The sequence below is a fragment of the Geotrypetes seraphini genome, chromosome 5, assembly GCF_902459505.1.
Source record: "Geotrypetes seraphini chromosome 5, aGeoSer1.1, whole genome shotgun sequence".
In the NCBI taxonomy this organism is placed as follows: domain Eukaryota; kingdom Metazoa; phylum Chordata; class Amphibia; order Gymnophiona; family Dermophiidae; genus Geotrypetes; species Geotrypetes seraphini.
This window is the reverse complement of record NC_047088.1, coordinates 1,422,222-1,436,570: the sequence shown is the minus strand read 5'-3', so window position 1 is coordinate 1,436,570 and position 14,349 is coordinate 1,422,222. Positions and strand designations below refer to the sequence as shown.

The window sequence follows — 14,349 nt, the reverse complement described above, 5'->3', positions numbered from 1 at the left end:
CATTTCCACTTTAAAGGACTAGCCTATGAAATATGATGGAAAAAACATCCCCAATCTCTCTTCTGAACTGTCTCAGATGAGGCTTCTCAAGCTAGTCCTCAAAACACACCTAGCCAGTCAGGTTTTCAGGATACCCACAATAATCGAGATTTGCATGCAAAATTATCTCATGCGTATTCCTTGTGGGTGTCCTGACACCTGACCGGCTAGGTGTTCACTGACAACTGGGTTGACAAGTCTGCTCGAAGAGGAAAAGCAATGATTTGTTAAAACTTCTAGTCCTCATGCAAATTTTTTTTTGTATAATTTCAAGTAAACCTTTAACCTCATTACCGTCCTTTTAAAATGAACAAGAATGCTTCCACAAAGTATACTGCTTCAGAGAAATTATTATTTTTTTTCAGATTGCACATTAAAGCTTTAAGGCAATAGCTAAAGAACTTGCCTCCCATATGTTCCAGAGCAGGAAATCAGGCCAAGTAAATTCAGAAAGCAAAACCAAATCTACAGAAATACATGTGATTTTGTCGTTCACTTTCCAATCCACAAAGATTGAAACTCAACTTTTTATAAGGAGAGCTGTAAGCTAATAGTCTGGAACAGTCTTCTGCATTTGCTGTCTTTCAATGTAAATGACAAGAAAAACATGCTTATCTATCTGCTTTCCTTGAGATTTCAGATCTGACTATTGCCACAATTGTTCATCCCTGAAAGAGCTGGAACCAAACCAAGGCTCTACTAGAGAAAGACTCATTTCTAGTATGGCTGCTGGTGATATAAATTTGATGACGAAGGAGATGAAGATAAATCGCCCACAAAAATCCATTGCTGTACATGTCACTGTAAGGCACTATAGCAAAACACATTTTTTTGTGTTTTTCTTTGTTACTGGGTAAAACACCGCACGTACAGCTTCTGCAAACACCTCCTGGATACCGTCCTGGTTTAGAGCAGAGCATTCCAGATATTTCACTGCTCCAATCTGTTTGGCCAGTGAATAGCCTTGCTGTGGGGTGGTTGGTGACAAGCTTTGTTCTTTCAACTTCTTAACTGTTTCCTGATCATGTCTTAGGTCCTTTTTGGTCCCTACTAGTAATATTGGAATATTGGGACAGTGATGGGAAACTTCAGGGTGCCATTTGTGCCGAACATTAGCATGGGAAGATGGACTTCCAATGGAGAAACAGATGACAAAGACATTGGTCTGTGGATAGGAGAGGGTACGGAGACGGTCATATTCCTCTTGCCCAGCAGTGTCCCAGAGGTTCAAGCTTATAGGACGTCCATCCACTGTCATTTGGGCACTATAATTGTCAAAGACAGTGGGGATGTATTCCTCAGGAAAGGCATTGGTGGTGTAGCTGATGAGCAGGCAAGTCTTCCCAACTGCTCCATCTCCAACAACAACACATTTTATTGTCTGCATTCTTCATCAAGGTGCAGAGGACCCTTGCTAATACCTGCAAGACAAAATGGGAGAAATGAAACAACAGGCAAAAGACCTTCCATTTCACTAGCTCATCAAAAAGACACTGATATATATATATATGTATTCTAGCAAGTAGCAATAGGGCTTGACCAAAGTGGTGCACATTGGTCTTCCAATTTATATCATTAAGCTGTCCTGACAATTACCACCTACTGCTCACAAATTTCAACCTTGCACTAATTCAAGTCTTTTGTTACTACATATTCAACAAATATGTACTTTTCTGTGAAATTATTTGGGGGTATTCTGCATATGTACCAAGATATTCTTTATATCCCAAGGAAACAGATCAGCAGACAGATTGAAGACTCACTTGGCTGACAAGAGAAACTGGAAATGTATTTTTTTACTAGAAGCAATAATTTAAAAGCTTCAACAGTAATAATGAAGGGCTCCTTTTACAAAGCCAAGGTAGCGATTTCCCTGTGGCAAAAGCACTGATGCTCATTCAGCACCGACTGATCTGGACTAGAGAGCTGCACGGGAACGGTTCCCCCTTTGGGTCGCGGGGATCCCATGGGGATGCCCCCTTGGGTTGTGGGGATCCCTTGGGGACCCCCCTCGTGGTCTCAGGGATCCTGTGGGGTTTGATGCAACTCGAGCTGCAAAGCTCTTCGTCTTTTCCTACCTGCTCTACAGCAGCACACATAGCCGACCGGAAGCCCTCCCTCCCTCCGACGTCAGTGCTGATATCGGGAAAGACTTCTGGTCAGCTATGTGTGCTGCTGCAGGGCAGGCAGGAAATAGAAGATGAGCCTCGCGGTTCCAGCTACTTCTCAGAGCTCCATTTGGATGAGAAAGTTGCTGATAAAATTGCTGGCAGATGAGGGCTGGACACGAACATGTGAGGCAAACGCAGGACACAGAAGGGGTCGAACATGGGAGGCAAACGCGAAACACCAAAGGGGGGAGAAGGAGTGTGTTTTTGGACACAAGGCATGAACTTGGGAGAGAGGAAGGGAGGGAAAGAGATGGTTGTGTACACAGGGAATGGAAGAAAGAATTTTTGGTTATAGGGAGGGAGTGAGGAACAGATGAGAGGGAGAAATATTGTGGTGGAAAGGGAACAGTGGGACAGATTGAAATGGATGCAAGAGGGAGGAATGTTGGACATAGTGGTGAAGGGAATGGAGGGAGAGATGTGCCATGGTGCTGGAGAGAGGTGATAGAAGGAGAAATGTTGGGCATGGGGCTGGTGGGCAGGGGCGAAAGATGAGAAAGGGATAAATGCTAGACCATGGTAGGAGGAACCAATGGACAGCAACAGAAGATGGGAAAGCGGAAAAAAGAAACTGGGACCAGGGAGGCACAGAATTTTAAACCATTCTTTCGAAATGTGAAAGGAAAACAACCGGCGAGGGAGGAGGTGGGACCCCTAGATGAGGGAGACAGAAAGGAGTGGTAAAGGAGGAAAAGGAGGTGGCAGATTAAACACGTTCTTCTCGTCGGTCTTCACAAAAGAGGACACAGCTAACGTGCCGGAACCGGAAAAAATCTTCAAGGGGGATAAAGAGGAAAAGTTATCGTCAGTGGAGGTAAGCCTTGGAGACGTACTCAAACAGATAGATAGATTAAAATCTGACAAGTCTCCGGGCCCAGACGGAATCCACCCAAGAATATTAAAAGAGCTCAGAGACGAAATAGCGGAGATCCTACAGCAGATATGCAACCTATCCTTGCAAACAGGGGTAGTCCCGGAGGACTGGAGGATAGCAAATGTTACACCCATCTTCAAAAAGCGACCCAGGGAACTACAGACCAGTCAGCTTAACCTCAGTTCCGGGGAAGATGGCCGAATCATTAATCAAGGACAGTGTCAATGAGCATATAGAAATAAATAATCTGATGAGAACTAGCTAGCATGGTTTCTTTTTTAAAAAAAATCTTTACTCACTTTCAAGTCTTACAACAAGTGTATAATATTCAATCAGAAAATTTTTAAACAAATCACTTGACAATCTTACTTATAATCCTTAAAATATATAAATATAAAAGAATCCCTTCCCACCAACCCATTTATTATACTAAAACAATTATTAGCTTTCCCAATCCCACCCCCCTATACCTTATCTAATACCAAGGTGTTTAAGATGTCTGATCATTAGAATAAGTAATCAATGGCCCCAAATCTTTTTAAACTTATGATAATTTCCTTGTTGCAAGGCAAGCATCCTCTCTATTTTGTAAATATGACATACTGAATTCCACCAAAAGGTGTAATTAAGTTTAGTATAATCTTTCCAGTTTCCAGTAATCTGTTGAATGGCAACCCCTGTCAATATCAATAAAAGTTTATTATTATTTGCAGAAATTGGGTTTCTGAATCTCATAGATGTACCAAATAATATAGTATCATATGAAAGGGCAACATGATTTTCTAACAATGAAGTGCGAAGTTATAAAATTTGTGGATGACACAAAACTCTCCAGTAGGGTTAGAACTATCGAGGAATGTAAAGAACTACAAAGGGACCTGAACAAGCTGAGTGATTGGGCAAATAAATGGCAGATGAGCTTCAATGTAGAGAAATGTAAAGTCTTGCACATAGGGAAAGGAAACTCGATGTACAACTACACAATGGGGGGGGGGTGGTATTGGGGGAAGACAACCTAGAAAAAGACTTAAGAACATAAGAAGTTGCCTCCGCTGAGGCAGACCATAGGTCCATCCTGCCCAGCGGTCCGCTCCCGCGGCGGCCCATCAGGCCCATTGCCTGAGTAGTGGTCTATACCTATCTATACCCTTCAATCCCTTTTTCTTCTAGGAATCTATCCAAACCTTCTTTGAAACCATTTAATGTTTTCTTGTCTACAACAGCCTCTGGAAGCGCGTTCCATGTATCCACCACCCTCTGAGTGAAAAAGAACTTCCTAGCGTTTGTTCTAAACCTGTCCCCTTTCAATTTCTCCGAGTGCCACCTTGTACTTGTGGTGCTCCATAATTTGAAAAATCTGTCCCTGTCTACTTTTTCTATGCCCTTCAGGATCTTGAAGGTTTCTATCATGTCTCCTCTAAGTCTCCGCTTTTCCAGTGAGAAAAGTCCCAACTGCTTCAATCTGTCGGTATATGGGAGATTTTCCATTCCCTTTATCAGTTTAGTTGCTCTTCTCTGTACTCCCTCAAGTACTGCCATGTCCTTCTTGAGGTACGGCGACCAGTACTGAACACAGTACTCCAGATGCGGCCACACCATTGCACGATACAGCGGCATGATGACTTCCTTCGTCCTGGTCGTAATACCCTTCTTAATGATACCCAACATTCTGTTTGCTTTCTTTGAGGCTGTGGCGCACTGCGCTGATGCCTTCAGTGTTGCATCTACCATCACTCCCAGGTCTCTCTCCAGGTTACTGACCCCTAGTGGTGTTCCCCCCATTTTGTATGTGAACATCGGGTTCTTTTTCTCTACGTGCATGACCTTGCATTTCCCTATGTTGAAGCTCATTTGCCATTTTTCGGCCCACTTTTCCAGCTGCGTTAGATCCTTTTGGAGATCTTCGCAGTCTTCCCTGGTTTGAGCCCTACTGTATAGTTTGGTGTCATCTGAAAATTTAATGACCTCACACTTGGTTCCCGCCTCTAGGTCATTTATGTAGATATTGAACAGGAGCGGTCCTAGCATCGACCCCTGCGGAACTCCGCTCATGACCCCTTTCCAGTCTGAGTAATGGCCCTTTACGTCAACCCTCTGCTTCCTGTTTGCCAGCCAGTTTTTGATCCATCGGTGGACCTCCCCTTGCACCCCGTGGATCCATATCTTCTTAAGCAATCTCTCGTGTGGTACCTTGTCGAAGGCTTTTTGGAAGTCAAGGTAAATGTCTATAGATTCCCCTTTATCCACCTGGCTGTTCACCCCCTCAAAGAAGTACAATAAGTTTGTGAGGCATGACCTTGCCCTTGCAGAAGCCATGTTGACTCGGTTTTAGCTGCCCATTTTTTTCGGTGTGTTCACAAATGCTGTCTTTAATCAGTGCCTCCATCATCTTTCCTGGGACTGAGGTCAGGCTCACCGGCCTGTAGTTTCCTGGGTCGCCCCTTGAGCCCTTCTTGAAGATGGGCGTAACATTTGCTATTTTCCAATCCTCCGGGATCTCTCCGGTTTTTAAGGATAGGTTGTATATCTGTCGAAGTGGCTCCACTATTTCATTTTTTAGTTCCTTGAGTACCCTTGGGTGAATACCGTCCGGACCTGGCGATTTCTCGCTCTTTAGTCTGTCTATCTGCCTGAGTACAGAGTAGACACCGAAGAGGGAGTGGAGAATATGAAAAAGGATCTGCAAAAGTTAGAGGAATGGTCTAATGCCTGGCAACTAAAATTCAATGCAAAGAAATGCAGAGTAATGCATTTGGGGATTAATAATAGGAAGGAACCGTATATGCTGGGAGGAGAGAAGCTGATATGCACGGACGGGGAGAGGGACCTTGGGGTGATAGTGTCCGAAGATCTAAAGGTGAAAAAACAGTGTGACAAGGCAGTGGCTGCTGCCAGAAGGATTCTGGGCTGTATAAAGAGAGGCGTAGTCAGTAGAAGGAAGAAGGTGTTGATGCCCCTGTACAGGTCATTGGTGAGGCCCCACTTGGAGTATTGTGTTCAGTTTTGGAGACCGTATCTGGCGAAAGACGTAAGAAGACTTGAGGCGGTTCAGAGGAGGGCGACGAAAATGATAGGAGGCTTGCGCCAGAAGATGTATGAGGAGAGACTGGAAGCCCTGAATATGTATACCCTAGAGCAGTGGTTCCCAACCCTGTCCTGGAGGAACACCAGGCCAATTGGGTTTTCAGGCTAGCCCTAATGAATATGCATGAAGCAAATTTGCATGCCTATCACTTCCATCATATGCAAATCTCTCTCATGCATATTCATTAGGGCTAGCCTGAAAACCCGATTGGCCTGGTGTTCCTCCAGGACAGGGTTGGGAATCACTGCCCTAGAGGAAAGGAGAGACAGGGGAGATATGATTCAGACGTTCAAATACTTAAAGGGTATTAACGTAGAACAAAATCTTTTCCAGAGAAAGGAAAATGGTAAAACCAGAGGACATAATTTGAGGTTGAGGGGTGGTAGATTCAGGGGCAATGTTAGGAAATTCTACTTTACGGAGAGGGTGGTGGATGCCTGGAATGCGCTCCCGAGAGAGGTGGTGGAGAGTAAAACTGTGACTGAGTTCAAAGTAGCGTGGGATGAACATAGAAGATTTAGAATCAAAAAATATTAAATATTGAACTAGGCCAGTTACTGGGCAGACTTGCACAGTCTGTGTCTGTGTATGGCCGTTTGGTGGAGGATGGGCAGGGGAGGGCTTCAATGGCTGAGAGGGTGTAGATGGGCTGGAGTAAGTCTTAACAGAGATTTCGGCAGTTGGAACCCAAGCATAATACCGGGTAAAGCTTTGGATTCTTGCCCAGAAATAGCTAAGAAAAAAAAAAATAAATAAAATTTAAATTGAATCAGGTTGGGCAGACTGGATGGACCATTCGGGTCTTTATCTGCCGTCATCTACTATGTTACATCTTCTTGGCTTACCTCTAAATTGACCAGCTTATCATCTTGGTCTCCTATTGCGATCTCCTCGGGTTCCGGAATGTGGGTTGTATTCTCCATCGTGAAGACTGACGTGAAGAACTCATTTAACCTGTCAGCTATCTCTTTCTCTTCTTTTACTACTCCCTTTCTGTCTCCATCATCCAATGGTCCCACTTCTTCTCTTGTCGGTTGCTTCCCCTTGACGTATCTGAAGAACGACTTGAAGTTTGTTGCTTCCTCTGCCAGTCTCTCTTCGTATTCTCTTTTTGCTTTTCTAACCACTCGGTGACACTCCTTCTGGTGTTCTTTGTGCACTTTTTGGTTCTCCTCTGTTTGGTCTTTTTTCCATTTTCTGAACGATGCTTTCTTGTCACTTATCGCCTTCTTCACTGCATTTGTTATCCACACTGGGTTTTTTGTTCTATTTTTTTTGCACCCTTTCCTGAACTTGGAGATGCACAGTAGAGAATGACACAGGGAAAAAATCTGTCCCCGTCACCGCCCCGTCCCACCATTCTCTGCACCGCCCCGTCACCGCCGTTCCCTTCACCGTCACCGCCACTGCCATCCCATTCACCGCCCCGTCACCGTCCCCGCTGCATCCATATAAGCCTTAGTACTGTAATATTTAGCTTATTCCTTTCTTATAAATCAAAGTTCCTGCTGCTGAACTAGAGAAAGAGATGTTCAGCTGGCAGGGCTTTGTTTATAAATTTTTATCAACACAACTAATATACTATTTTATCCTAAAGCAAAAAATAAATAAATAAATATAATTTTTTTTTCTACCTTTGTTGTCTGGTTTCTGCTTTCCACATCTTCTCATTGAATTCCTTCCATCCACTGTGTGTCTTCTCTCTGCGTCTTCCATTTACTGTTACTGTGCCTCTCCCTTAACCCCCCCCCCAATTGGTCTAGCACCTATCTTCTTCCCTCCGCTCCCGCATAGTCTGGCATCTGTCTTCTTCCCACTCTGTCTTCCACATTTCCCTTGGGGGTCTGTTCCTCTCCACCCTCCTTCAATGTCTGTTCTATTCCTTTCCACCACCACCCTTCCCTCCCTCCTTTACCATCTGTTCCTTTCTACTACCCTTCAGCTCCTCACGTGGCTTATCTATCTACCTTCCTTCCTCTTATTTTCATGGCACGTTACAATGTAATTTGTGCAAGCCACTGGAGCCTGCAAGCTCGGTCCCTGTCCCATCCCCACAAACCATCTCGCTTCTGTGCTCCTATTTTCTCCATTTCTAATATCTCCCCTATGTATCTGTCATTGCCCCCCTGTGTCCATATACCATCCCCATGGCATGTCCCCTTTATGTCTCTGTCCCTATGCCCCATGCACATAATTTCCCCTCTTTCTGTTACCTTCCTGTGTCCAGATTTCCCCTATCTTCCTCTTCCATACCAGTGTGTCTCTTCTTTTCAACCCCATCTAGCTTTTTTCCCTCTTTCTTCCCCCCCCCCTGCTTCTAGTATCTGGCTCACCTGCCAGTCCTTCCCTTTCTTTCCTGCTGTGGGTTTTTCTTTCCGACTTCATCCCCTTGGCCCAGAATCCTTTTCCCTTTCACTCCCTCCTTCCAATTTGAGCTGGGAACACTAGCGATCGCACGGTCCCCGCAGCCACTACCTGCCTGCCCAATCGATCCTAGTGTTTAGCCAGCTCTCTCCCTTCTCCTCACCTTAGTTTATAGGTTTTCTTTTTCGGCGACCTGCACGCTTTCCCAAAGAGCCGCGCATGCGCGGCTGCTCAGTGTTCAATCTTCTGCTCTGCTGCAACTTCCTGTTTCCGGTTGCGTCAGAGCAGAAGATCGAAACTGAGCAGCAGCAGCGGGTGCGCGGCTCTCTGATAGCGTGCGGGTCGCCGAAAAAGAAAATCTACAAACTAAGGTGAGGAGAAGGGAGAGAGCTGGCTAAACACTAGAATCGATTGGGCAGGCGGGTGTGAGCTGCGGGGACCGCGCGATCCTTCATGCCTCACTGCGGGGACAAGACCATTCACCGCCCCGCGGGCGGTGAATGGCCTTGTCCCCGTCGCCGCAGCGACTGCTAGTTTTCTTCCCCGTTTTCGGCGGGTGACCCGCGGCTAAAATGCGGTGGCCGCGGGTAAACCGCCACCGTGTCATTCTCTAATGCACAGGTTTTGCGCTTCGTGCACAGTTCCCTTGAGTAAGGTCCAGGCTTTTTCTACGGATTCCATCTTCCCTATGTTGCCTTTGAGTTTCTTTCCCACCATTTCCCTCATGGCATCATAATTTCCTTTTTTTAAGTTGAGTGCCGTCGTTGTGGTTCTTTTCCCCTTTGATGATCCAATTTCTAGCCTGCACTGGATCGTGTTGTGATCGCTGTTACCTAGCGGGGCTAATACTGCCACCTCCTTTGCTGGCCCCCCTAGTCCGTTGAAGATTAGGTCAAGAGTGGCGTCACCTCGTGTTGGTTCCGTGACCAGTTGCTCCATGAAACAGTCCCTCGTGACCTCTAGGAATTTGGTCTCCCTTGCGCAGTTTGAGTGCCCAATACTCCAGTCTATCCCAGGATAGTTGAAGTCCCCCATCACCACCACATTTCCGCTTCTGCATACCTGCCTCAGTTCTGCCTCCAGGTCCTGGTCGATTTCTATAGGTTGTCCAGGTGGGCGGTAGTACAGACCCAATTTAATGTCTGCCCCAGTTCCTCTCTGTAGCTTAACCCATAATGATTCCAAGCCATCCGCCCGTACTGTTGTTTCCATCCTGGTTGAGGGTATGGAGTCTTTTATGTACAGCGCTATTCCTCCACCCTTTTTATGTGCCCTGTCTCTCCTGTATAGTTTGTACCCTGGTATGGCCACATCCCATTGATTGTCCTCAGTCCACCACGTTTCTGTGACTCCAATTATGTCTAGGTCCTTTTTGCTGGCAGTGATTTCTAGTTCTCCCATTTTGGCCCTCAGGCTCCTAGCATTTGTGTATAGGCAGTTTAAGACCCAGTTTAAGACCCTCTCTTTTTGTTTTCCTCGTGTTTTGGTACTCCTGCAGTCCTCCTCATGGTTTGCCAGCCCCCGAGCTTCATCCTTCTCCTGCTGCTGTGTGTCTGTGACGTCCTCAGCCTGTTTCCCCGGCACCTCTTGTTCTCGTAATTCCCACTCAGTCCTGGGCTCTTTTTCACAAAGTCTTTGCCCCTCTGGCTCCTGTTGTTCTGTGTTGGTGCCGCTTACTAGTTCCATTTGTGCCCTCGGTCCCTGCAATGCGTCCTTAGGTCCTTTTTCAAAACATACACACTCAGTCCCAAGTCCTCCTTTACAATGTCCCAGGTCAGTATCCTTGTCAGGTACTGATGTCCGATGTGTCGAGGTCAGATCGACTATCGGCTTTCCCCTTCTCCTCAGTTTAAAGCCAAGTCTATGACGTTCTGGACGTTGCGTGCCAGCATCCTCGTCCCAGCTGTGCTAAGGTGCAGTCCATCTCTTCTGTAGAGCTTGTTCTTCCCCAAGAAAGTAGTCCAGTTCCTAACAAAGTGGAAACCCTCCTCATCGCACCATCTCCTCAGCCAAACGTTAATTGCCTGTAGTTCGCTCTGTCTCCTTGTGTCCGCTCTCGATACTGGCAGGATCTCTGAGAAGGCTATCTTCCTTGCCCTTAGTCTCATTTTCCTCCCCAGGATCCTGAACTGGTCAGTTAGTGTAGTCCTGTTGAAGTTTCTCCTGCTGATGTCGTTGGTTCCGATGTGGATCACTACTGCTGTCTCCTCCGTCTCGGCTCCCTCCAGGATGCTCTCGATATTGTTGATGATGTCCTTTGTTCTTGCCCCCGGGAGACATGTTACCAGTCGGTCCTCTCTCCCTCCGGCTATGTGACTGTCTACTCCTATCAGGATTGAGTCTCCAACCACGATAGCCGAACTCCCCTTCTTCAACTGTCTTTCTGGTCTCAGATCTGTGTCATATGTGCAGTCCATTTGTCCGTCCTCTGGGTTCTGCTGTGTCTCCGCCCCTGGTCTCAGGTCTGTGTCATCTGCGCAGTCCGCTAGTCCTTTCTCCTGGCTCTGATGGGTCTCCTCCTCCTCTGTCTTCCTAGGTCCTCCGCAAGGTCCTATTCCCATGGTGTCTGGTGGTTCCTGTCGTCCAACTGTCGGTTCTCTCCTGGTGTGTTGGTGGTCTTGTGCCTCCACCATCCTGCAGGCCTCCTCAATGAACTTCTCGAGCTCCCTAACTTGTTCCGCGATGTGGCTCTCTCTGGTGGTGTCTTCAGTTTCCCAGCATTGCTCCTCCATGGTGCAGAGTCCCTCCAGCTCCTGGACTCTAACCTGCAGTCTCCCGACCTCCTGTTTCAGGCTATCCAGTCCCTGGCATCGACTGCATATGTATGCCTGCCTCCCGGAGGGGAGGTAGTCATACATATGGCACCCGATGCAGTATACTGGGTAGCTCTGCTGGGTTCCCACAGCCTCCATTGCTCCTTTCTCTTTCCTATGTCCCACGGTGTGAAAGGATTGTGCCCGGCGCGCAGCTAGCTGAAAGAGTAGAAAGAGAAAGAGAAATGAGAAGTGAGAAGAGGGGAAGTACCTGTGGTATAATTATTAGATATCGCTGCTGGGCTCCTTCGCAAAGGCGCTCCTTCGCCGCGTGGCCGTTGGCTCGCCCCCTCTTAAGGAGAAGTCTGGGCTGAAGCCGCTGATGCGGTGGGGGTGGGCGGAGCTACCTCTCGCCTGCCCCTGGCTCTCTGCTAGCTTGTCGGCTTTCCCCTCGCGCTGGCCCGCTGAAAATTTCTTTCTCTGCTCCTCGCCTGCCCTTCTCCTCTCCTCCGACGTTGGGGGTCTTGGTGGATAAAACAATGGAGCCGGCGGCACAATGCGCAGCGGCATCCAAGAAGGCGAACAGAATGTTGGGCATTATCAAAAAAGATATCACTACTAGAACCAAGGAGGTTATCCTGCCGCTGTATCGGACGATGGTGCACCCGTGTCTGGAGTACTGCATCCAATACTGATCGCTGTACCTTAAGAAGGATATGGCGATACTCGAAAGGGTTCAGAGAAGAGCAACAAAAATGATAAAGGGCATGGAAAACCTTTCATATGCTGAGAAGCTGGAGCTCTTTTCCCTGGAAAAGCGGAGACTTAGAGGGGATATGATAGAAACTTACAAGATCATGAATGGTATAGAGAAGGTAGAGAGGGACAGATTCTTCAGACTGGCGGGGGCAACAGTAACAAGAGGGCACTCAAAGAAATTGAAGGGAGACAGATTCAGAACAAATGCTAGGAAGTTCTTCTTCAGTCAGAGGGTGGTAGACACCTGGAACGCGCTTCCAGAGGAGGTGGTTGAGCAGAGTACGATTTTGGGTTTCAAAATAGGTTTGGACGAGTTCCTGAAGGAAAGGGGGATTGAGGGGTATGGTTAGAGGGATACTATACAAGACAAAATGTTTTAAGAAAAAGATCACTAATAGGTCTTTGACCTGGGGGCCTCCGCGGGAGCGGACTGCTGGGCACAATGGACCTATGGTCTGATTCGGCAGAGGCGATGCTTATGTTCTTATGTACCAACTTTATGGAAAAATAAGTCTCCAGACAACAAAGGTAAAAAACGGAATTTATTGACTAAAATATGTTAGCTTTGGGAAATGTACAGTATATAGCAGATGTCTTTGTATTGTGTTCAAAAGAAAAGGAAATGCATTTCTGGTTTTATTTCTACAGTGTTGAAGTACTTGCTGAGCCTTGCTGTGACTGGTGGGGATCCCCAAGCACCACCAGCGGAGGACCTCCTCTAGAGACGACCAGAACTCCCCACCACCAAGCACAGCAGTCACTGGCAGCATCCATGAGCCACTGAGGTGCCAGCATCTGTGACTCAGGGACACTACTGCTGCCTGCCAAGCTTGGCAAAAGGGACCCCCAGCCAACTGCAAAGGAAGTCCTCAGCTGACAGCTTGGGGTTTCTCATCAGCTGAGTATTTCTATTTTATATTTATATTAGAGGCTCTGGTAGAAACCTGTTTACAAAGTATGTATTCTTTCCAATTAATATTTCCAAATTAATAAAGTCTCTTTGCTTATTTGTAAATGGGTTTCTACAAGAGCCTTTAATTCAGTAGCATAATTAAATGAAATAACTATTTCTGAAGTTTCTAGGGACGGGTGGGGACAGAGGGATTCCTCACGGGGACGGGTGGGATTTTGGCGGGGACAGGTGGGATTTCTGTCCCTGCGTAACTCTCTAATCTGGACAGCTCTAAGGTTTCTAATATTTCCTTTGTCTATTGTGTATATCTTGGAACCATTTCTTCACTCTAGTTTTTCTTTTTGGCAACTGTATTCAGGATTGTTATTATTTCTAAATTTATGGATATCTCCATGGATTGGTGATATGTTAAACTGGAAAAGTAATAAAAATAAAATATAAAAAAAAGCTTGATACAAGAAAAAAATAAGCAAGCAATGTGCTAATCGGTTGGAATGGGAATGTCCCAGGTGATTATTACCTTTTCCTTTTCTTATTCCAGGGTCATGATCCCAGAATTTTTTGGTACAGCAATTTTATGTATAATTTCCAGAGGATGAACTCTGCTACCTTGTGGTTTTTGTCTTTGTAGAATTTTTCTCTTATGAGAAGTTCACAACCAGCAGCAAGGAAAAAAACATCTGTAGATTCTTTAAAAAAGAATTATATTTTTCTGTTTCACTACTTTTTGTGAAACATCTTATCTGTAATCCACTGTTTTAAGTTACAACTTTAGGTTTCCATTTACCACTCCTTAAGGATATAAAGAAGGTCGGTTAAGCTTAGTATTCTGTCTTTGAACAGTACCTGGCTGGCAGATCCCAAAACACTGAATTATTTCTCATAGCTTATTTCTAGGAGTAAGCAATGGCTCTTCATAACATAAGAATTGCCACTGCTGGGTCAAACCAGTGATCCATCGTGCCCAGCAGTCCGCTCCTGCGGTGGCCCCTAGGTCAAAGACCAGTGCCCTAACTGAGACCAGCCCTACCTGCGTACGTTCCGGTTCAGCAGGAACTTGTCTAACTTTGTCTTGAGTCCATGGAGGGAGTTTTCCCCAATAACAGCCTCCGGAAGAGCGTTCCAGTTTTCCACCACTCTCTGGGTGAAGAAGAACTTCCTTACATTTGTATAGAATCTATCCCCTTTTAACTTTAGAGAGTGCCCTCTCGTTCTCCCTACCTTGAAGAGGGTGAACAACCTATCCTTATCTACTAAGTCTATTCACTTCAGTATCTTGAATGTCTTGATCAAGTCCCCTCTCAGTCTCCTCTTTTCAAGGGAGAAGAGGCCCAGTTTCTCTAACCTCTTGCTGTACGGCAACTCCTCCAGCCCCTTAACCATTTTAGTTG

The 14,349-nt window shown here is 46.1% G+C and overlaps 1 protein-coding gene across 2 annotated transcripts in view; it reads right to left on the bottom strand.

Annotated features, from left to right (window-relative positions):
• Window positions 1–371: 371 nt before the first annotated feature.
• LOC117360915 (rho-related GTP-binding protein RhoG-like) overlaps window positions 372–14,349 on the bottom strand; it is a 40,860-nt gene continuing 26,882 nt past the window's right edge. For both annotated transcript variants that reach the window (XM_033945531.1, XM_033945532.1), the window contains exon 2: window positions 372–1,460. In XM_033945531.1, coding sequence (XP_033801422.1) covers window positions 851–1,426 — 576 coding nt within the window. In that variant the 5' untranslated portion in view covers window positions 1,427–1,460 and the 3' untranslated portion in view covers window positions 372–850. The remainder of the gene's footprint in view (window positions 1,461–14,349) is intronic.